At 39.0% G+C, this 25,089-nt stretch overlaps 1 protein-coding gene across 1 annotated transcript in view; it reads left to right on the top strand.

Annotated features, from left to right (window-relative positions):
- The window catches only part of ATRX (ATRX chromatin remodeler), a 116,879-nt gene that overhangs the window by 40,199 nt on the left and 51,591 nt on the right, over positions 1-25,089 (top strand). Inside the window, 4 exon segments of the mRNA XM_063313561.1 lie at positions 2,161-2,270; positions 4,803-4,870; positions 6,377-9,099; positions 19,535-19,607. Of these exon segments, the coding sequence (XP_063169631.1) occupies positions 2,161-2,270; positions 4,803-4,870; positions 6,377-9,099; positions 19,535-19,607 (2,974 nt within the window).

Genomic DNA, 25,089 nt, shown 5'->3' with positions numbered 1-25,089 from the left:
AAGAATTCCTTGTATTGCTGCCTGGGCACTTAAGAGCAAGGGAGGGCAACCACAAATGCCTTTCCTGTGGCATCAGCTGCCCTGTCATTCACAGCTGCTGAAAATCGGCATCATTGTTCCTCTACATTTTGAGGTGGGAAGAACACATAAAGGGTAGTATAAGCATTAAGGTGATCTAAAATGAAAAAAGCAAACATTCACCGGTTCCTCCAGACTAATAAAAGCCTTTTAAGAATCCTGTCTCTGTCCACCCGTGCGACACGTCACCTCCTGTTCTGCACCATTGTCCTGCCCCTGTGGACTTCAGGTCCTGAGGAAGTGCTTCCCCTGGTCCACCCCTGTTTCTAAGGGTCTCGCATACAGTACCTAGAGAGTTCTGCATTTTTTCAAGAGTTGATAAAAATATTAATCTAGAGGTTGTGGTTATCCAGTAAAATGAATAGGTGGTGAGTTTAGAAGAGAGAGAATATTCTTTTTCACAAAGTAACATGGTGGCCGTATTTTGGCTTACGTTATTTTAAAAAGACAATGAGTTTCAAAACCCTAGTGAAATCTCATTGTGTCGAAGCTTTGGGTATCAGGTCAAGAAAAAGGTATCAAGAAAAGAGAACTATTTTATTGGCCAATTAGTGGGTTTTCAGTGAGCCGATTGCTGTTAGGAAATGAGTGTTGGGTGACCTAGTTTTTTTATTTGCTCCGCTGTGGTAGATTTTTAGTGGTGTGCCAAACGTTTTGCATTCAGAGTAGTTGTTCCAGTGTTACTGGAAGTGGTCAGGTACTTTTCCAGCCGTTCCAAAAGCATTCTGAGGTGGAAACACTTGTGGAATGATTGGACCATTTCTGGCGAAGCCAGACTTGACCGGTGAGGAGTTCTGCGGCTTGTTGTGCAGACTGCTGGATTTGTTCTGAGCACAAGCCGCCAGGTACGGCACCGAAGCCGTGGTTCCTTCCCAGGCTTTTTCCCCTTGGAGAAGCGGTCCCTGTTTGTGCGGTGTACCAAACAAATTGAGCATAGCCGCTCCTGGGTAGTTTGCTGTTTCTTCTTAAAGGAAGAACCAGCTGCCACAGCTCTTCGCTCACTGTTGTCCTGTAATGTAGCTCAGTGTGGCACTTGGGCCTCCTGTAGTATCTGCAAGCTGAGAAGACTGTGGAAGGACTTTGGTGAATTAAAAAATGCTTTGTGAATTAAGACACCAATTGTGACCCTGATGCGCAATTCCCAATGCAAATGGAAATTATGCCAATCGGCAGAATTATGCATAGGCTTGAAATTTTGATATGTAAATATCAGTTAGTTTGAAAGCGTGAAACAGACTGTTCCTTAGAAGTTGAAGCTTTTGTTCTTGTTCAGTTTGGAATCCTCCATAAATAGCTGGTTACTCCTGTTGTCTTTATAAGCCATAATAGCATTTATGTGTAAGCTTTTATATTTTTTCATCCTTTTATTTATATTGTTAATTATAAATTATATTGTTGATGTCTAATTGGAAATGCTTATTCATTTTATGATACTGATCCACAACTGTAAAAATTTTTACTGATTAAATGTGAGTGAATCTCTTGAAGTGGAAGTTGGTAATATTTTATTTATCTCGTAATAATTTATTTGCTTAATAGTATTTTTCTACAAGACTTGTAATAGCCTTCTGTAATTCCGTGTCCCCCAGATGTGCTTGGTAGTAAAGGTAAAGGTAAAGGTTTCCCTTGACATTAAGTCCAGTCGTGTCCGACTCTAGGGGGCGGTGCTCATCTCCGTTTCAAAGCCGAAGAGCCGGCGTTTGTCCGTAGACACTTCCGTGGTCATGTGGCCAGCATGACAGTCACAGAACGCCGTTACCTGCCCGCCGAAGCGGTACCTATTAATCTACTCACATTGGCATGTTTTCAAACTGCTAGGTTGGCAGGAGCTGGGACTAGCAACGGGAGCTCACCCCGTCACGCGGTTTCGAACCGCTGACCTTCCAATCGGCAAGCTCAGCTCAGCGGTTTAACCCGCAGCGCCACCGCGTCCCACTAAGATGTGCTTGGTAGCATTACACAAATTGTGCCATTAACGTGAAGCATCCCTTTTCAAAATGTGGCAGATTAAATGTGTTAAAAACAGTATTTTTATGGGGAAAATGTAGAGAGTCTAACACACTTTCTCTCTCTCTTTGGTAGAGGAAGGGCTCCATGGTATTGTCAGCTGTACAGCTTGTGGTCAGCAGGTGAATCATTTTCAAAAAGATTCTATCTACAGACATCCCACGTTGAAAGTACTTATATGTAAGGTACATATATATATTCTCTTTCTATCTCTCTCTCTGCACATGCGCTCTCCTGAATGTACCAGTAGTCTCAAGATACAGTTCATCATTAAAAAGCTCATGCACTGATTTCTGCATTCTGCTATCTACGAAAAAGCATAGTCTCTTTAAATTTGTCTCATGAAAGTATGGATTTTGGAGGGAGACAGAAAGTGCCTTTGGGCCAAGGGAACATGTAAGTATCAGTAGCACATACAGCATCTGAGTGGTTACTGAAGTTCTTTCCACCTCTGCCAGAAGAGATCTGATGCATCCAGAGAGGGAGCGCCCATGTTCCACTTTAAAAAAAAAATGTTTTAGCCACATTTCTCCTGTGGAAGTCAGGAACATTCCTTTTATTGGCAGGTGGGGAAAAGCCAAGAGCATAATGGTTCCCGATAAATAGCCTGTAAACATAGCAAGCCTTTCCTTCCAAATACATCTTTTCAGAATCTTCCCAGGTAACAACTTCCTAGTCTCCCTGCAGTCTCCCTACTTTTTAAAAACCTACTCAGGCAGGAATCAACACTGTAACTGATAAGGTGTAGGATAAACAGAACTAATGACTTGTAAAAAGTTTATTAGACACCACCCACTGATCCCTCTGCTTGCCAGATTTAAGGGAAAGTGATTCCAAGACTCTTCTGAAAAAATATGGAATAACCAACCTAGGATACCACTTACCAGATCACCAGGAACCTTCACAGTAATCATTAATGCCCTCTGCACTCCTACTACTAATACAGTGTCCTGTGGCGTTGGAGTGTGCAGCAGCCCCATGCTGAACTGCCAGTCTCAATACTGCCATGCGCACCTCTGCTGCAGGAGCTGCTTTGGTTGCCATTGTATTTGCAAGTGCAATTTGAGTTGCTTCTGTCTACCATTAATGTCCTTTATGGCTGCCTTTCACAGATAATTCTAGCCCAGTTTAGATGGCTAGATAGTGTCTTCTGAACCCCCACCCCCCAGGGTGCAATGGAAAGGAGCCCAAGCGTGGGTGTTTTCTGCAGGGGTTCCCTTCCTTCAGAAGGAGCAGTCCCCAGACAGAGGAACGCCTCCAATCTTACAGCCTTCCAGAAAGCCTGGTTTTTCTAAAAGGCCTTTAAGGGATCATTGTGGAGTCATGAACACTGGACTGCTTTATAGAAATGCATTGTATTAAATGTCTTCTCTATTGTATTACTACATTTGAATTACAGTGTATTCATTTTCTTCTGTATTGTATTATACTTCTATTTGTGTTTATACACACATACATACACTAGGCATTTTGTAATATATATAATACTCTCTATATTAAATATATAGGGTGTACCAAAAGTCAGGCCCCATAGGCCAGTCACAATATGTTTTATTAATTTTATTTTTCAGAGAAAATGTTACTGTACAGGTAGTCCTTGTTTAGCGACCACAGTGGGGACCAGCAAGTTGGTCACTAGGTGAGGCAGTTGCTAAGTGAAAAATCACATGATCGTGACTGTGCTTACAATTTTACTTCAGCTTTCCTTTGGTTTACAGCATCAGAAGGGTATGGCCCCAAACAGCTGGGTGAACCCAAATGGTGGGGAAGGTTTCCAGAACTCAACTCATGGGGAAGCCCAGTAAAAAGGCAAATCTCAAAGAACTTTCCCCCCACTCCCCTGCCCTTTGGAATGCTTACCTTGGCGCCAGGATAATTAGCAAGAAGGGAATTGATGTTTGTATTTACATTCATTGGAGAGGAAGGGATTAAGAGAGAGTAAGAAGGCATGCAACGGGGAATACACATCGAAAGCAATGCGCTGGTGCGAGCTGTTTGCATAACATGCTCACGGCTCCGACCCCCGGCCGCTTAGGAGGCAAACAAAAGCTGAAGGTGTGAAAGTCTTGTCAGTTACAGGTAGCAGCTGCCACCTGCTATGTTCACAGGGCTGAACTTGTTAGCTTGCAGTTAGCACCTTTGGGGGAAGCATGGTGCTGTGGAGAAAGGCAGCCTAGGAAGAGATAGCTTGTTTAGGCAATCATTGTAACTTTGAACTGTCACTGTCTGAGGCAGTCGCTAACAAGGTCTGCCTGTATTTAGGAATTTTCAAAGGTCATGCGTCAAGCAAGGAAATGTTTAGAAAAAAATGGCAACCATTTCAAACATTTCATGTAATTTATATATCTTGTCTATGGGACGTGAATTTTGGTACACCCCGTATATATATGGCGGGGTGGGGGTATAAAGCACCTAGGGTCCAACTGGATTGAGGCAATGTATACATTTCATAAATAAACGCCTGACTCAGTTTCAGCTAAGTTCTGCCTAGTGTTACAGTGGAGAAATAATATTCTGAATTACTTTGGAGAAAAACTTCCGTTTTATTTTGGATTGCAAGGATGAAATAAAGCGAAAGGAAAGGTCTCTCAGTGTCTTACAAAGAACAAATTTGTCTGTAGGTAAATAATAATAATGTAGGTAAATAATAATGCTGATAAATAAAGTAACCCAGCAATTTAATTAAGCTTTCTGAAAAAAAACTTTTTTCTTGATAGACTTGCTTCAGATATTATATGAGTGATGACATCAGCCGTGATGCAGATGGAATGGATGAACAGTGTAGGTAGGTGTACAAAAGTGCCATCATTTAATTAACTTCTGTTCAGTCTGTCAGATTTATCTGGCATTGTTTGAAGTGTTCAGAAAGTAGATTGCTTTATCTTCTTTTGGGGAATCATGCAACTAGTTCCTTGCCTCCTGTGGGATATTGTCAGTGTTAAAGGATTGTTAAAATGCCTATATGGGTTTGGTGTATTTGGTTTTCCTTGCTAGTGAAAACATGCTCCTACAAAAGTTGTTAATTGATCTTTAAATAGAATAAATAAATTGAAAGTTCACGTGGCAATCAAATATTCAGTTAACACATTCATCTTCCCTTTTATTTCTGTAATCTATATGATTTAACTTGCATTTAGTCCAAACAAAATACAGAAGTAACTGGGGAACAACTGAGGGGAAGGCTATGAGTTTTGGGGTACCAGGCCTTTTGTAGCATGAGACAAACGCATCAGTTTCATTGTCCTCATGTTTTGAGAACAGCTCTGAATTTTCAATCTCATGCATGCTGGCAACCCCTGGGGTATCTGGATTGATGCTTAAATTTGGCTTGTTTTCCTGTAATAGAAAACAGAGATAATCTTACCTTTTGAAAATAATCTACAGATTGTCCTTGCTTAACAACCGGTTGCCAACGACAGCCTTGGAAAGGGTGCTTTAGGGCCCGTAAAGCACTTGTGGCCATTGTGAAACGTTGCCCCACCCCCCTGCAGTCCCATGACTGCATTTGGGGCGCTTGGCAGCTGGCTCACATTTGCAACCGGTTGCCAAACATTCCGTGATCATGTGATTGCCATTGGCAGTTTTCTCTGCAGGCTTCCCCAGAGAGTCAATGGGCAAGCAAGCAGGGAGGGGACTGAACTCTTTGGAGCTCTTGGGCGGGGGCAGGGCTGACTTTGTGCTGTGAAGAAGGGGGAGAAGGCTACTTCTGGCTCTTTTTCCCTTCGTGGTGCAAAGCTGCCTTTGGAGCTCCTAGGAGGGGGCGGGGCCTGCGTGGAGAGGCAGTGCAGTAAGGAAAGGAGTGTGGGGTGCCTCGTGGGGGTGAAGGATTTAGCTAAATCCTTCGTGCCTGCTTCCACGGAGCAGGAATCCTTCAGCAGGGAGCTCTTTAAACAGCCCCCAGAGATGAGAGGGAGCTGAGATCCAAGCAGAATTCTCAGCCCCTGAGCAGAGAGACAATTGTACACGGCCTGCGCCAGGCCTCCCAGGGTCTCCCCAACCCCCCAAGGCACCCCGTACTTTTTACCTGGGACCCTGTCTGCTTAACGACCCACAAGATTGCTTAACGACCACAACTGGAAGTGCTGATGTTGTGGTCATTGAGCGAAGCAATCACGTGCCATCTCGCTTAACTACGGCTTCGCTCAACGACTGAGATTCCGGTCCCAGTTGTGGTTGTTAATTGAGGACTACCTGTAGCTGCTTGTACCCTATTGCTATTGTATGTTAATGAAAAACTTTTGTCATTTGTTTATGGGAGCATATTTTAAAAATGTTAAAACTTTAATTTCAGATGGTGTGCTGAAGGTGGAAACTTAATTTGCTGTGACTTTTGCCATAACGCATTCTGCAAAAAATGTATATTACGCAATTTAGGCCGAAAGGAGCTGTCAACAATAATGGATGAAAATAATCAATGGCACTGCTATATTTGTCAACCAGAACCTTTGCTGGACTTGGTCACTGCTTGTGATAGTGTATTCGAAAATTTGGAACAATTATTACAGCAAAATAAGAAGAGAATCAGAGTCGACAGTGATAAAAGTAAAATGTATGATAATTCTCTTAAATATTCTTCAAAGAAAAATAGTTCAAATTGTAATGGAGAAGAAAAGAAATTAGATCATCCATATTCTGGTGCTCTAACTTATTCTTATAAAGCATTAATGGTGCCAAAAGAACTGCTGAAGAAAACAAAAAAGCTTGTTGAAACCACAACTAACATGAATGCTAGTTTCGTAAAGTTTTTGAAGGAGGCAACTGAAAATTCTGAAATAAACAGAACAGTACATATTCGTCAGCTGAAGGCTTTTAAGTCTGTATTAAATGACATAAAAAAGGCTCATGCAGCATTGGAGGAAGGTCTGAACCTGGAGATTCAAAATCTAGATGCTAAAATCAAACAGAAACATACCAAAGAGAAGGAAACAGAAATTAAATTGAGTAACAGTGAAGTGAAAAAAACAGAAGGAAAAGAATTCAAAGAAACTAAAATTGTATCGGAGGTCAGTGAGCCTACAGATCAGAGTGTGCCAGTAATAGAACGGATGGGAAGCAAAAAATTGAACTGTAAAGATAAAAAGTCTGGCAAAAGCGAAGAGCTTCAGTATGAACCTAATAACACTGAAGCTACAGATATGGATATTGTTTCTGTTCCTTCATCTGTTCCTGAGGATATTTTTGAATCTTGTATGGATGTACAGAAAGCAGGTGAACAGAGTATTGGAAGCAGAACACAGCACGGTGCAATAAATACTAGTAAATCTAAGGAAAATAAAGGTGGGACAAAGTTGATACAGTCTCCCAAAGTTAAGAAGGAATTGGTTGTAAAATTGACTCCAGTTTCCTTGTGTTGTTCTCCTGTAAAAGCTGAGGATCCAGATGAAAAGCTGGAAAAGGGAGAGAACAAAGAAGGTGGAAAAGAAAATTGTGGTTCTGAATGTATACCAGAAAATGATATCTCTTCACAGGTAGAAGATCACGATCTCAGAAGATCCCCACGAGTTAAAACCACCCCATTAAGGCGTCCAACAGACATAAACGCCTTGACTTCTAATTCTGAGGAAGACAGTAACGAACCATGTGGTGAAAAATACAGCAGAAAATCCACACAGTCCAAAAGGCAAACAGATAAGCAGAGTTCTCCTGGTAGCACCGTTTGCAGTCCTCAGTCTAACAAAGGACTCCCCCTAGACCAAAGCTCTGATTCTGATGAAATGCCTGCTGTTCTCCAAGAGGTAGCCATGATGAGCCATAATTCTTCAGACCTTGATAGCAGCAGCGAAATACCCAAGGGTGCACTAAATGCTTTAAAGAAGCGAACAGCGAAGGAGGAGAATGGAAAACGAAAAAGGAAAAGTTCTAGTTCTGGGTCAGATTTTGATGCTAAGAAAGGTAAATCAAATAAAGATTTAGGTGCTGCTAAAAAGAAACGCCAGAGCTGTTCAGATTCTTCTAATAATGATTCTGAATTGGAAAGAGAGAATACGAAGAAAATTGAGCATATGAGGAAAGGTACAAAAGAAACCCCAAATGAGGCTTCTTTGGAAGAGGAATTAACCAAAAAAGGAAAGAGAGAGTCAAACCAGAAGCAGCAAAATGAACTGCCCAGTGAAGTTGATGAAGAACTCTTAACTTCAAATACTGAGAAGGCAAGCAATTCTCTGGAGGATGCACCTTGTCAAGAGGCATCCGTTAAGGAGAAGCAAGCACGAGACTTCAAGGAGAGAGCGTTGAAGGGGAAACAGAGCACGTCATCTAGAAAAGAGAGTGGCAGCGCTCCAGGCAAGCGAAGCCGGCTGTTGGGGAGACCACAGGATTTGTCTTCTGATGAGGCAGGGCGGTCCCCGAAGCAAGAGCAAAGCAGTGAGTCCTCCGACGAGAGAAAGAAAGCCAAAAAAGGTTCAAGAGAAAAAGAGAGTGCAAACGAGGGAAAAACCTCTGAAAGGAGGCAAAGCGATTCCTCTTCTGAAACTGAGAAGCCGCCTCCTGACAAAGAAAGCAGCAGTGCTTCTGGCAGTGCTGGCAAGAAACCGAGAACTGAAGGAAAAATAGGAAGGAACCTGAGAGAGAGAATTTCTAAGAAACCCCAAGAGAACGTTTCAGATACTGAAAAGCCTCCCCCAAACGAACAGCTCTGCGATACTTTGGAAGACGGTTTAAATAAAAAGGGAAACGAGGCTAAAGAAAAGAAGAAAAGTCCTAAACTGAGGAATTCAAAAAAAGCAAGAGGCGACCTATTGTCTTCTTCCGATGAAGACTTCTATGAGGAGAAGAAGAGCAAAAAGAGAGGGGCGGCCAAGAAGGGAAGCGGCAAAGGCGGCCGCAAAGAGCGGGGGAAGCCCGACTTTAAGAAAACGAAGAACAAATCCGCCAGTGCCACGTCGTCGTCGTCGAATGAAGCTGAAAACGAAAACCTGAATTCGGCAGGCGAGGAAAGCAGCGACGAGCAGAAAATAAAGCCAGCAACAGAAAGTTTGTTGGTGGATAGAAAATTGGGATTTTTTCAGTCTTCAGGTGTGCAAAAGATTAAGTCTAAACTTTTGTTTATTATTTCTTGAGACAAAAAAGCTTCTGTTTCTCTGTAAGATTTTGAGCCTAATCCACACATTCTTCTAATTTCTTGAAGATTTTCATTTTTAAGGTGGTTTGCATTTGGGTTTCAAGAATGTTATTTGGATTAGTGCTGAATTTCTGGTCACGTAACAAAGATGTTTGTTGATATGACATTGGAATAGAAGAAATCCAATATCCCATAATAGTTAAGCAGGGGCCTCCTGGAAGCCCTTTTATTTTCTTCAGGAGGATGATCTAATTCAGACTGCATTTCAATCTAAAACTTCCAGCATTTTCAGTCAGCCAGTAGCATTGCTAGCTAGAAATTCTGGAAGTTGTAATTAAAATACACCTGGAGACACCAGGATGAGAAAAATGATCCTAGACTATTCACAACTTTTTTCACTGTTTCTCTTTTCCATTCACTTTGCCTTGACCTATCTTTGCCATCACAAAAAAAGGAGAAAGAAAAATGAAATACCCATGGCTCATTGGTCTAATAACTACTGGGTTGATTAGAATAAACTGTTTTTACTCCATGAAAATGAAATCAGTATGAGAAATGTTCAGCCTATTCATATATGCAAGAAAACTTCTTGATTCAGTTTATTAGTAGAGGCATTGATTCAGAATTTTAATGCCTTTGTTCCCAAAATTGCTCAAGGCTACAATGAAAATACAAAATTATTACTCAAAAGCTGCAATGCGGAAGAGTTAAAATATCCAGATATAAAGCTATAGTTTCTATGATGTTTTAAAAATTATATTTTAAAGGCATTTAAGCTGCTGGTCATCGAGATAGCTTCTGAAATTGTATTTTTAAGTCAATTGGGTGCTGAGTGGATCGAAACATAAAGTAGGGCTGCACGTGGATTAAAGCCAGAGGTTATGCCCTGAGCCGCAGGACTGGATCCATCCTCTGAGAGGAGTACCTTGGGGTACTCCTACAAAATCTGTAAAAGCTGTCACCGTATTACAATTTTGAATTTGAGAAAAAGGGAAGATTTTTTTTAGATTTTTTATCCCGCCTTTATTATTTTTATAAATAATTCAAGGCGGGGAACATACCTAATACTCCTTCCTCAATCTTGTGAGGTGAGTTGGGCTGAGAGAGAGGGACTGGCTCAAGGTCACCCAGCTGGCTTTCATGTCTCAGGCGGGACTAGAACTCACCGTCTCCTGGTTTCTAGCCTGGAGCCTTAAGCACGAAACCGAACGGGCTCTCTTGTTATTAAATATGATTGTAGGTAATCATGTTAACTATATTTTATTTTATTTAAATGTAATTATAAACAAAATGAAATTAAATTTAGCTTTTGCCTCAGCCCCATCCACTTTCTGGAGGGTGGTTGTCCGCATGTCAATGGCTAAGTACAGCCTTCTTACTTGCAAAAACCTGTGTATCTCTGCCCTAATAATGCTTTCTTTACCATGATCTATCAAACAACCCAGAAGTGGCTTAGTTAACATGAGAGACTAAATAAAAACTAAGCAGGCCACAGAATGGTTTAATGTATGTTTCTCATGCTGTAGATTGGCAGTCAACTTCATGTAGGTTCCATGATGTGCCAGGATTGAAATGGGCCTGTTTTCCATGCGAGGTGGGGGGACCTCGTGCCTCCCTGAACTCCTGTACTCTCTGACTTGGGAGTAAGGCCCATTGTGGTGGAAGAGTCTCTTCCAGCTGTTGATACCATTTTGAGCATCGTATTTGAATATCTGGAAGTAAGCAGGAAGTTGTGAAAACCACCGGTGCTTGCGGAAGATAACTATCTGTAGCCCACATTCTTTTAAACTTTTCTTTTTACAGTATACAGCCGTTTCAAGTTTCAACTTGGATATTTCAAAGTTAACTTTTTAAAGTTTCAACATAGTATGAAAGAAAAATGTATTTATTTTACATTACTTCACTCAGGGTTGGTTTGTTTCTAAATCACATTTGGAGACTGACTTTATTAGGGATTAAAAGCCAAATGTAAAATTGGATTGCATTTACCTAATAAGAACTGGGATTGTGTAGTAGGAAACTGAAGTCTTAATTTTTTAAATTTGGTTTTAATATGACAAAAAGGGAAGAAGCGCTGTTACACGTATATCACATTGGGAAATAGCTACAGAATGGTCATACAGAACCCACTCTCCGGGTGCTATACGACTGTGGCAGCTGGAATTTTGTAAAGGCACGTCTGGTCCTAGGGTGGTTGAAGGGTTGCTCTGTGCAGGGTAGAAGGCTGAGTATATGATAGGACAGGCTCCTTCAGCCTTCAGCCAGGGTTCTTGTGAACTGGGGCAGTGGACTTGAATAGGTCTTAATTAGCGATATTGCAGAATTTGATGGTAGTTTTTGTACCACGCTGAGTGGCAAGCAACTCCCTTGGAAACATTGCAGTTACCCAACCTCAGAAGGAGTTGCGTCTATTGGGATAGAATACCTAAAATATATGGGCATAGTTTTAAGGTATTTCCATCAGCATTAGCACTGATATATTCAGCAGTATTGCTGAATAGGAACTTGCAATATTTTTAGTTTTCTTGGAACATTTCTTTGAACAGTATACTAAAATAATCTCTTTGCGGAAGGACACGGTGCCATTCACATGAAGATTTATTTGAATTTACTTGAATTTGTGAAATCGGTTTAAATCAGCTGATTTAAAAACAAAACAAAACTGCAGTATAAAATTCCTTGAGTTATATTCACGAAGGCAGCTTTGTACTTTATCCTTGCCATGTTAGGGCAGAAATTGGATAACGGTGGATACAGTGCTTCTATCTTATCAAGGCTCTGTATTTTAATAGCTCCTTCCGAATCAGATGTGGCAGTCAGGGCAACTCATAGAAGCCATCAGTGTGTTTTGAGATTTTTAAAGGCTTTGAATAAAAGTAAATGATCCAATGAGTATTTGCCAAAATTGTAAGAAAGGTGAAATGCTGTTGTGCTTTATGCCAATGCAGTTCTTTCTCTTTATAGTCCAAGGCTTATAGTTAATTTTAATTAACTAAAATTAGTGCCTTTTAGTTAATTTTCTTATCACAAGGGCTTCTGATTCTAGTATATGAAAAAAAATCACTCAATGGTTTTGTGCAGAACAGTGGGTGCAGTGATTAAATGCCGAACAGTGGGAGAAAACACCCAGCTATCAGGCATGTTTAACCTATTCTATAACTTGATTATAGAATAGGTTAAACATACCTGATAGCTGGATGTTTTCTCCCACTGTTCTGCACTTACTGTACTTACAGGTTTGCTGGCTGCCCAAAAGCTTCAGCTTACCTTATTACCTGCTGTATACTCAGCCCTGCACCTGTCAGCATTCTCCGTGTTCCTCCATAGCTTCTTACTTAGTGATTTTAGGGAGCACCCTTGGAATTAAATTCTGTTTCATCTGAGCCAAGTAATAATTGCTTGTGGTTTATTTTATTTACCTTCAGAATGAATACAGAGCATTGCATGCCTCTGTAATGTTGATCACAGCAGTATCTGGCTCAGCTCTTATCACTTTCCTCTTCTCCGGCCAGACCTGAGTACAGCGATGAAAGCAAAAACCCAGTGACTTTCCCCAGTCTTCCTTTGTCTTTGTAGGTTTGTCAGTGCAGTAATCATGCTTGTTCTGTTGTGTTGGAGCTGTTCAGGGAAAGATGCCATTGCTGTTAGCTTCATTTCAGACTGGACTGCTAAATTTAATATTTGCTATTTGAAAATACTCGAGTAATGATATTCACTAAGACTAATTTTGTCAGTGGCTATAACAAGAAGAAAGGTATTCCTCTTGGTTATCTCAGTTTTTCCATCATTTGTATAGCAATTATTAATTGTAACACCGTTACTTTTGTTTTCATTTCTGGTCCATTAATTGCAGAAAAACAATCATTTATTAATATAAACTCTACTACAGGATCATAATATGCCCTCAGTTCCTGGAACCTTAATTAGTGCCTGATTTTGGTAATGAACATGTCTAGTTTCTAGGTTTCATCAGCTCTAGGTATGTCATATTTGTTCTATAATACGTGTAATTTTTAGCACAATTATGACCAGCAATTTGTAAGGGTAAGATGTGATTATGTACTTGAAAAGACTGAGTTACTGGCATGTACTGATTTCTTTGAACCAGAGAGATGTAGTTTCTCAGTTTATCAAAACTGAAAAATGCTTAAGGGGAAATGAGCAAGTTTTCATTTTCAGATACACTCTGCCTAAAATAGGGATTTGGTATAGTAATATTCTGTTGTGTATGGTCCACTGAAGCTCACCAAAGAATATCAGATTGATAAATGACGTACAATGATTAAAGACATCTTTCAGAGAAACCATCCACAAAACTTCAAATTCCAATCTTGAGAAAAGTGAAGTATATACAGCTAGGTCAGTAACTCAGTGGGAAATTACCAAGATTAAAGTCTAGATTACCTCATTTTCAGTCTAAGATGCTTAGGTGCTCTTAACATCCTCTGTGTTAAGATTTATATACTTAATGGCCCTTATAACCAATATGTTCATATAAACTAGATGACTTCCTGAAGTGGCTTTGAAAAAGTATTTTCTCAAATACGTGTAATCTCAAAAAAAATTCCATTGCTACTGTATGTTGAACCAAATAAGATTTGTTCTGGATTAAGGATTTGTTTAGGCATCAATCTTGAATTGTCGTAGTTTGTTGGTAAGCCATCATACACTGATAATGGAAAAATTATATCCCAGTAAATTGTCACTCAACAATAAATTGATATGTTTAGCCTACTAAACTATTAAAATCATAATATCCAGTAACTCTTACTTAAAGTATTTGACTTTATACTGTACATGCCAACTCTAATAATATTGGAGAAACAGGCCATTAATTAAGCAGGAGATCAGACTTTTATCACCGAACTCCTAAATTTTAAAATTCAAAATAAAAATTAAGATCACAGACATGTCTTTCGAGCTGTAAAAGCATTGGGGGTATACTTGAAACCTGAAAAAGTAGTTCTTCAAAACTGTACCTATATATGCATTTTAAGCAAAATAAAGCTTCTGTTTTCAAAATAATTGCCTCTACAAAAATTAAGCTAAAGTAATGATGTTAACAACTTTAATCACCGTTGAAGTATGATAGGTACCTTTAGGAAAATGTAATCTAACGGTTGCAGCCAAAATTTGTATAGCCAAAGAGGTAGCACTCTTAATCGACATGCCCATTTCAATTATCTGTAATATCTTTAAGTATTTATATTTCTCTACCTGTTCTGGTTGAAGAGAATGTATTTACCAACTAAATTATCTTTTGTGTAGAACTCGCTGTCAATTTATTTTTTCATTATTAATAGTTAAATGATTGCTACAAACATTTTCCTATTATTTAGACAGTAATATGAGGCCCTATTAAGTTTGAGGTAATATTACAGTAGTATTATCTGCATAAAGGAAAGAGGATGGTTTGCAAGTTTAGGAGCAAAGCTTTGAGAATTCATTAACTGAATAACTATACATTTTAAAAAGATTTTTAAAGTATTGGGTCTAATAAACAGCCACGCCAGACTTCTCAAGTAACAGAAACTGCTTCTATAAGGTGGCCATAAAACCCTAATTTTAACTAATGTTATCTTCATATGCTATTTCAAATAAAAAATTAGAATTAGAATTAATGGGAGTAGCAGCAAGTTTGGCCCTAAGTAATGATTGGGGATTAAATCAAAAGCTGCTTTTAAATCGATTAAGTCTTACCTTATTATTTTTCAGTATCACATTAGTTAGAATCAAACTATTGTCCATTAGACTGACCTTTCTAACTCCAGCTAGACAGCTAGTGTATCTTCTGCTTCAATCCATCTTAATAGTTTGTTTAACAAAAGTATCGCATAAAGTTATACTGGTCATATTGAGATTACATTACATTGCATTATAGGATGATCATCCCCAGGATCAGATTGTTCTGTTTTTTTCTCAATATATTGGAACAATATCCCAATCAGAAGGATTTGCTCTCCTTCTAATTTATACATGATAACAGTACTGCTAAAGGAAGAATGTGCCAACAATATACAACTGTCACATATTAGTTAAAAATGCTACAAATTGTTTTACCCATATTTTACGACATGTATGACAAGTAAAACCTCTGTTAAATCCCAAGGAACTGCTAACATTTGGGATAATTGGGTATAATTTGATACATTTTTCTATATTGTTATAACGGAATGTTTTTTTATTTGCGATGTGTTTCTTTTTAAACTACTTTTAATATGCTTCACCGCCGATACATAAAATTTTATAATTAGTGTAATTATATCCTTTATGCTTTCAAATTACTTTCTGTATACTTTGTGATTAGCTTGAAACACTGGAGGGACTATGCCATGCTAAAAAATCCATTGTTGCTGTGACCATTGTAGATATTCTATTTCTTGGTCTTGTCTCCACTAATTCCTTTGGCAAATGGAGCTAAGTTTGCCCTTTGGCTTACAGAAGATCAGCATGTTCACTTGGTCTAAAATTTTGGCTAAGCCTCAGAGGTTATTGTGGATTGCCATTATGCCACTCAGGATTCAGAATTCCTTTTGAATAAAGAAAGTAACATGGTTGCAACAAAGAAAAGAAGATGCCCACAAAAATACTGAGCCGGTGGGATTTCATATATGAGTGTATTTTCATAACACAGTCTTAAGGCTACAGAATTTAATTAGCAATGCTGTAAAACATTAATGTTGGAAAAGTTAAGCTTGTCCCACAGCTGGTAAAAGAAGTTCCCATGTGCTCTGCTGCCCAGAAATGTCCTGGTTTAATTGGAGCAAGATGGCTTTTATAAGGGAGAAGAACTGGAATCCAGGCCCTTACTCTCTCACTGGCAAATACGTGTATAAGAGAAATGAAGGCATTAATGTCCTATATGGTTTTTCCAAAACATTGAAAGGTGGAGGCAGATTTATTCAGGTAGTCCTCGCTTAACAACCATTAGCTGGTTCGAACTTACAACTGCACTAAAGCCCAACTTGAGACTGGTCCTTGCACTTACGATTGTTGCAGCGTCCCTGCAGTGACGTTATGGTGATTCAAGCGCTTGGCAACTGGTTCGCATTTACGGCTGTTGCAGCATCCTGCAGTCATGTGATCGCCATTTTCAACCTTCTCAGTCAGCTTCTGGCAAGCAAAATCAATGGGGAACCGTGTGATTTACTTAATGACCACATGGTTCACTTAATGGCCATGTGATTTGCTTAATGACAGCCACAAAAATGGTTGTAAAACCAGGTCAGATTCGCTTAACAACTGCTTCACTCGGCAACCAAAATTCCGGTCCCAATTGTGGTCATTAAGCAAGGACTACCTGTATTACTCAACTACTTAGAAGTGTCTGATACTCCCTTTTTTCATACTTTTATGGGCTAGAGCACTTTTTAAACCTCTTAGTGATCTTGTGGGCTAAAATTTAACTTCAGTCTGGGATTTTTGATTCTGGCATAGACTGATTTTGCAGAAGCTTTTAGATGATGTGCTTCTGACACACTTCCTTCCCTCACCTGTCAAAATCCTCTTCAAAAGAACCTCTAAAACTTAGAAGACTGTGAGCAGCAAGATACTCCTGGAGACCCTGATGAAGGACAGGGGACCCCAAACTCCTTAAGAGAAGGTCCTATTTGACTTCCCTCATGTGGAATCAGCATTAGGAAGCATAGGTGTGTCTACTGAGAAATAGAACACATGAGCAGTGGGCACCCTTACCAACAGGAATGCAACCAGTGATGGCCTGCAGCTGAGCTTTGGGCAGGGTTTTGAGAACAACTTGAAACGCCCTCAGTTTGAAGAGACCAACTGTGTCTTACTTGGCCTTGTTGTTTTTTCTTTGACAGATTTTGTGTGTTTGAATCATTTGGATGTTGTTTGGCTTCCCATGTGCAGATGGGGAGTTGTAGTACACAATAGTTGTAGTACAACTAGAATTTTACTAGAATCACCAGAATGTGTAAAACGTTCTTTTAAAGTTTTGAATTCATGTGTTTTTCCCATACCCATGAAACTGAGAGATGACCCAGATCTCTATAGCTAGGTGGAGAAGCATGGTATCGATCCTGATCACTGTCAGACCATCTCTGAGTATCGTATCACTCCCTGTGTAGTCGCTTATCAGCTGTTCACCCAGGACTTGAGTGGTATCTTGGTACTAATCTCCTTCAGACTCCATACTGTAAGGAACATTTGCCCCATGTGCAAGAGGTAACCACCAGTTCCTCAGGCTAGCTCCAAGGTGTGGCTTTTAGACATGAGATTTTGACTTTAATAATTCTTATTGTTGCTCCTACACTGAATTTGCCAAAAGTCAGAAAGCATCTGATAGTATTCTTCCAAGTAAAATCTTATTAAAAGGCCTAAGCTTTTATGAGCTGCAGCTCAGTTCGTTGGATACATAGAAATGAAGCAAGTTGCAGCTCATGAAAGCTTAGGCCTTTTAACAATATTCATTTGTTAGAAAAAGTGCTTCCAGACTCCTGATTTTTGTCTACTGCAGACTAACCCGGCTTTCTTTCTACAGTGCCTTTGAATTTGTGAGCAAGTCGTGGGTCAGCTCTTCCATTGTGGCTACCTTTATAAAGATGAGGAGTGGCCTGACAACTTCCCTTAACTAGGTTTTTAAATCATGATTACTAGTATTGATGTATTGTTTAAATGAAGTTGTTGGAGAGGAGTTCATTTCAGGGGAGGGTTGATGTAGCACTTGCAAGCGAGAACACTCCTTGTAATGTAGCATCTGTAGATGGAAGTTGCTGGAGAAAAGACAGTCTTATGCCCACAGTATATTCCACTCCCAATTTTACGGAGGTCTATTTTTCCTAGAATTTGTTAGGAATTCTCTGTCAAATTGTACCAAGAACAGGCATTTGATCATAATCATTAAATTTGGGAGTGGAATTTGCTCATATAAGCAAGGAAGCAAGATCTGTCCTGAGTTCTGTTCATTGCTATTTCAATAGTTCCGTAGCTTTAGACTTCATTGTATTTGTAGCATACCCTTTTTTCAAAGTGGCATTCATGGTGTTAACTCAGTTTGCATTTGCTATAGTCTCGAGTAGACTGGGAGTAATCCTGATCTGGTTAAGATTTTTATCCTGCTCCTCACCCCTTAAACAGTTTCCAGAGTAGCTCACAATGATCAGTAAGTCAATCCTTATCTCTAAATTTAAAAGACATGGCACAAAAGAAGCGATGGGGAGGGGGAAGAAAGCTGTACGCTGAAGCCCTGTATTACCAGCAGGAGGCATATAAGAAGAAGATCCGCGTGCATCCCCCCCCCCCGCCCTCCGGTTTCCCCTAAGTCCTTTGCCAACTGATATTCAGCTGTTTCTAGTCCCAGCTGATCACTGAAGAGGACTTTGCTTGTTTTTGTTTTTTCCTATTTTCTGCAAAATTAGGCTCTGTGGGCAGAGAGGCTAGTTGAATCACCAAAAGATGGGTTTGGGCCAGTTTTCCACCAGTGTTGGACTTTGCTTTGGTTGGTCGAAGACTAGCAATAATGAAATTTATCAAATATTACATTCTCAGCAAGAAAATTTCCTCTTTCTGCCTCCCTCCCTATGGGTATCTAATAATAGCAGCAGCAGCAGCAGCAGCAGCCTTTTAAATGTATGCTGCTCATCTATTTGCCACAGGATTTTTTTTTTCATATTTGCCTGCTGAGGATGAGATTAAAAAATGAAAGCATTATTTTCTTTTACCTTGGATGTACAAAGCCGTATCTAGGGCCATGTTTGTAGGGGGCAGATACGTGTAATCCTTCCACCTTTTTAAAGGGTGAGGAAAGATTCTTCTGAATAAAATCTCTGAGCAGAGGAGAAGAGGACAGACATCTACCACAGGATGACAGTCCTCTGCCATTTATGGTTGAATGGACCAAGTATATAGAATGAACAGTGCCAAATCATAAGATATATAGATGCAATTCCCCTGGTGTCTTTCTGTCCTCACAGTCAGGAACCACGCTGAGACAAGGAATAGGTCTCTAGTGTTTATTACTGCTACATAAGACAGAAAATCCTGACAAACCGAAGAAGCGTGGGAAAACCCCAGACAGACAAACCCCAAAAGTCAAGGCGGGTCTGTTCTGTGTCTCTCTGAATGGCTGCTCAACTCCTCAGTACTACGCATGCGTTTTCCCCCCTGAATAGGGGCCCCCTCCTGCTCGCCATCAGTGCTTGTGACATCGTCTGATTTTAGACAAATAGTTGTAGGTCTGCATAACTCCTCCTTTTCATGAGTTTGAGTCTTACAGAGTCGCTTATATAGAGCATGGGATTTGGGTTGTTGTAAACAAACATCTGGAAAGAACTGTTGTTCCCTCCAAATAGTGGAGGTGATATTTCATAGCAGTGATAGAAGTTTTTCTCTTGTGCCAATTATGTCTCCCCTTTTTTCCTTCTAAAGGAGATGAAGGAGAGAATAAATCTGCAGCTGTGCCAATGGAAGAGGAGGAAGATGATGACGATCCTGAGAATAGGTATGATTCCATCCGTAAGGACTTTAAAAAGATTATAACACACCCTAGGCGTGGGCGCAAACCAGAGCAACGGAACAGCAAGCAGGTTGTAAAAACCAGGAGTGCCTGCCTTGTAAAGACTCGCTCACAGGCTTCCCGCAAGCTTGAACGAGAGGCCAGAAAACAAATCCCCAAATCCAGAAATGCAAAGAAAATAAGAAAATAAGATTTAAGTGTTAACTCACACACCTTGCATAGGGTGTGTTATAAATGCACTGCAGCACTGTCCGTTTTAAGTTTCCATGTATAATGTGGATTTTGTGTAAATTGTAATTGAAGTCACACTTCTCTTTAAAAAAAATTGATAATTACAACTCCCCACAGGAATGGGAGCAGTTATTCATTATTGATAGCATTTTGATGGCTCTTGAATGCCTTTTCAGCTGGAGTATAAATTTAGCTCTTAGAAAAACTTGATCAAAAACAGCCAGAAGCAGGACATGCTTTTGGAGAAATCCGTTTCCTAGTATCCTGAATTACAAACTACTATAATTTCAAAACTGAATACTTGGTAGTATAAATATGATGACTTGAATTTGTGCCTGCTTCAGTCATTTGAATTTTTATTGGCATTGTTTAGACTACAGTCGCATGTTAAATTGGACATGTGCATAAATGTATATTTGTTAACATTTAATGTTAAAATATCACTGTAGTTAAGGATTTAGTTTTCTAGGCCTTATAAATTTCATAATACATGAATTCTGTAACTGATGTAAACCAGAAAGAGTAAAATAGAAGGGATTTTTTAATTAACAGAACAGGCTGCAATCCTTACTGATTTAACAGGGCATAAAGCCTCAGTGAACACAGGGGAATTTAATCTGATATGCAGAGGATTGCACTGTTACAGAATTGACAAAATGCATATTGTTAAGGCATCTATGCCTAATGTTGGTTGCCAAGCAGTTTCTTTTGTGGGAACTGTTTCACAAACTTAATAGAATATTTTGGGAATGATAAATGTGCATTTGGCTTTGTGGGGCTTAGAATTGTTTGTTACTAAGTGGACTGGTTTTTACCTACATAACTAGAGAAAACAAAACATATTTTTTTGTACCTGAAGTGAATTTTAACACTTAACTTGTTCTCCAGTGTGGACCTGGGTACAGATAAAATGCTGCTATTCTAGGTATTACTTGTTTTTCACATACAATGTTTAAGAAAAATGTTTCAATTGAACTTTAATATTTGTTTAGGGATTGCTATAGAAACAATGGTGAGGAAATTGTTCAAAAATGTTAAGACTTTCAAAGAGTCAAAGTAGAGTTGATTATTTCATTATTAATTTTTAAAAATTAATTTCTACTAGATAAAATTATGTAGAAAATCATTAGGAGTTTTGCTGGATTTTTAAAAAAAATTCTCAGTACTTAGTAGATAAACCTTAAATCGTATTTTAATCATAAAGAATAATGTTATTCATAAAAATCCTGGAATTGCTTTAATAGGGGAAAAGCCCTGAATACTGTATAATCCAGGAAAAAAAAAAGATCTACCTCTCTTAGATGGAGTTGGTGTTCATAGACAAGTAATCTTAACCAATATGTATGTTGGTTAACATGTATTGAAATGCTTCGTTTTGCTTCAGAATCAGGAAACTGCAATTAAGTAGTTGGTTCAATGTTAGAAGGGTCCAAAGAGTTGTGCAGAAAGACCACCGGGCACGGAGGCTCTCCTCTTCCTCCTCCCTGTTGTGGTGTCTTCAGTCCCACACTCTGAAGGTCAGCTCCTGTGGCACCAAAAATGCAAGGCGGGGGGGATCATCACTTCTCCCATTTGCAAGCTATATGGCATTTTGCCTGCACATGGGACTGTGATAAATACCTGCCGGTGGGAGTTGCAGCACTGTGATATCTCAATCCAGACTTTCAAGTAAATGTGCTTAGGCTGGCAAGGTAACTGTTGCTTGCTTTTGCTTTTTTTTTTTTTAATGGATGAAACACTTCTGCCAGGCCAAAGAAAGATGTTAGAGATCTGTAGTATTGTTACAGCTTAGACAGTTGTATTTACAACTTTCTTTTTCTGAAGAAACTATTTTAACATGCCTCTTGTTAAAAATGTTAAAATCATCTTTGCCAATTTGCAATATTTTAGTGAGTCTTAATATAACAGACAGTGCTGTATTTCATTGTGGTGTGTATTTGTTTATTATTGGTTTGTCTGAACTTTTAAATAGTGCTGTTTTAATATGTTTGGAGTTATTTTTGTTCATTAAGAGAATCATAGTGTATTCATGCACAATGCCTTTGAAGTATTTGATGGATGCAATAAATTTTTGTAAAACATGTTTCTCGTCCAAGCATTTAATTTAAGAAATATAAAACACATTTTTTCTACTAAGATATAATAGGAAACAATTTCTCTAGCTATTGTCATTCATATTGAAAATTTGTCCACATAATACTCAGCTTACCATTCTTGTGAAGGTCTCAAGTTTTAACGCTATTTAGTCATGTTATACCAACTAAAATTAATTACAGTTAATTAATTATTTAATGTTTTTTGGTGTAATTCACTTTCATATTCTACTTAGAGTATGTCAAATATGTAATTGTAAACATGCTCCTTGATTGTAGTTGTAGTTGGTAAGACATCTCAGAAAACATGTGCATGCATCTGGGACTCTCTACCTGTGACCCCCTGCGTGATTCATGCACATGCCCTTGCAAATTGCTTAACACTCACCTCCCCTTGATATAAACTATGTTGAGTCATTCAGTTGTGGGTATGTCATATTCAGAGCTGATATCAAAAATTGCCTGTGGAAAAAATAGAAACTACACATGTAGGTATGTAAATGTATGTGTGTTTAGTCTTGCAGTTGAAGCCACTGTAGATCAGGACACTAGAATTGGAAAGGGGTAAATATCCTTCTCACCCAGGAACTGTAAATTGAATGAAGATTTGGAGATGTCACCAACAATTTTATTGGAGAAAAATAAGGCAGCGTTAGCAGCTGATAATGGGGTCTGCAGATGACTACCAGCTTGGCTATTAGAACAGCGAGTTTAAGATAGTTGGATCCAGAGAACCTCAGCAGAATTTTAGCTGTATTGAAATCAGTCAGATTTATTAGTTGTGACTAATGTCCTTTGGATCCAATTCATAATGTTGCTTTTTAAAGGGTAGTTTTAAGGTAGTTTTAAGATAGCACTATTTTGTGGTGAGCATGTGCTTCACATTCTTTGTGTCACAGTATGAGAAGGCTGGATGATGAACGCTAGTAATACACTAGTCAGTAGGATTTGTTTGTGTTCGTTAAACAGAGATTTAATGAACAGAGTTCAGCTTCTCTGAAGCTCATTCCCATGGCTTCATTTCCTTCCCTAATCAGCTAGCATTTTCTGAATGTGATTATGTCTTTACAGAAGTCAAAATGGACTTTTATCTGAAAAAAACAAAACATATTATTATCAATTATGACTTAGAATGTGTATCTCCTTTTGGAAGTCCAACTAATAATATTACGTGTTTTGAAACCTGAGCATAATTTATAGATGGTTTGCTTCGTTGTCCCACTTAATAAAGTTAGGTATGGAAAATGTATGTTAACGCTAAATACAACAATATAATCAGAAATTGAAACTGTCACATTTAGTTAAAATGTTACAGAAAAAAACTCAGCTTTCATCTACACTTCTGTTTTTCTTTGGCTTTGCTTTCCATCGAAACCAAGGTCAAAGCCCACTGTAGGATTCCAGAACTTTGGATCAGGTCTTAAAAAAAAATCATCTGTGAATGAATGCTTATGAAAAGATTTAAATTTTGAGGAAAAAAATCAGTGTTCATGGGAAACCTTTTTAATGCCAAGTGGTCATTTCTAACCAGTATTGTTCATCATAAAACTTAACATGCTGATTAATATACCTGCACGTCTTGTGACCTGGCTGAGGAAAATTTATGAGTTATTCATGGTAGACCAGCAGGCTCAGCCTGTTAATTTGGACAGCAAAAATAGGCAATGAGCAAAAACATACTTTTATAGGTCCTGGTGACCTTTGATCACAACATACAACGAAGCTTATGCAAGTCAGCCTTCCACTCGAAGCTCTCCTTGTTGTAACACCCTTGGTTTCTTGCTAGAGGAGTTTCTCAAGATATGTCTTGCTGCTGTTTTGTTTTGCTGACAAATTTAATTCACTGGTTTGGGGCAAAAATCCAAATATTTTTGATACAGCATTGGACACAACTAAGATTGTAATTAAATAGTTAAATTTTCTTTTGTGTTAAATTTATCCTAACCCATTCAATTTCACTGAAATAAAGGTGCTCCCTGAAGATTTATATTAGATTGGCATTTTCCTTGTTTTTGGTTTTATGAAGGGGAACCAATACAATGGCCCATACCAATCTTGCTCTTTGGATCTGTTTTAGTCCAGAAATACCTGTGCGTCAGACTGAAAAAGTGTGATGAAACTTGAGGAAAGTCCAAGGGAATTTTCCAAAGCAGTCTGTATGGTGAGGGCATTCTGTGCTAAAACCAATGCATAAACATCTGACTGCATGTTTGAAATTGTGGGTGCGCATAAACATTTCAGAGATTAGTGAAAACTGCTTATAGTTTTATTCATGAGAACTAGCTGTTGTGCTGAATGTGGGCCAGGAAGCTGAAGAACATCATTATTTAATATTATTTTTGTTAACCTCAGGATGAGATGGACTGCTTCTATTCAAAATTGTACCAGTTAGACCAATCTGCACAATCTTAGGCCGAAGTATGGTTGCCTTCAACTGAAGGCTTTTGCGATTGGTCTTTTCTGTATCCCCTGGTACCTTCCCACTATAAGGAGAGGAAAAGTCTGCCTTTATCATCATTGTGTTACTGCTGGCTGTTTTGAACTGCCTGGCTTGCCTTGGTATGAGGGGGAAAGTGACATTCCTTTGCAAAAGTTCCACTGGTATTTGTCCATTCTGCTTTCTGTACTATGATTTTTTTTAAAAAGAAAACTTGACAGTAAACAAGAACTCTTAAGCCAGGAAAGCCAGTGCTTAGGATGAATATATGAGCCTCCTTTAGGCAGTGTTGATGGGCTGCTAATTGTCTGTCCATTATGTGTTGTACCACAAAATATGACTGTACTTAATCTCCCTTCAAGTTCCTAGCCAGATGGCTTCAAGGTCTGTTATCATGGGCAGTCCTAAAGCAATAGCACCTGAAAACTGGCTTTTAAACTTTCTCTTTACAATTATATCTCATATTGGTTGACTGACAGGGCTCCTAATATCCAGCTAAAAATTGCTGCACTATAAAGATTGATAGTATGATACTGAAGGGAGCAGAAAATTAAAGTTAACACTGTAGTGGAATTACAACAGCCACAGAAACTGCAGCAAAGTAGTCAGCTGATAGAATTTGCAAGTGTTTATTGCTGTTGTTCATAACAACTCATTCTTCCACAAGCAGGTTGATACTGTACACCAAATTCCATTTCCAATGGCC

Source organism: Candoia aspera, chromosome 12 (assembly GCF_035149785.1).
Source record: "Candoia aspera isolate rCanAsp1 chromosome 12, rCanAsp1.hap2, whole genome shotgun sequence".
Classification (NCBI taxonomy): domain Eukaryota; kingdom Metazoa; phylum Chordata; class Lepidosauria; order Squamata; family Boidae; genus Candoia; species Candoia aspera.
This window is presented reverse-complemented; position numbering and strand designations above follow the sequence as displayed.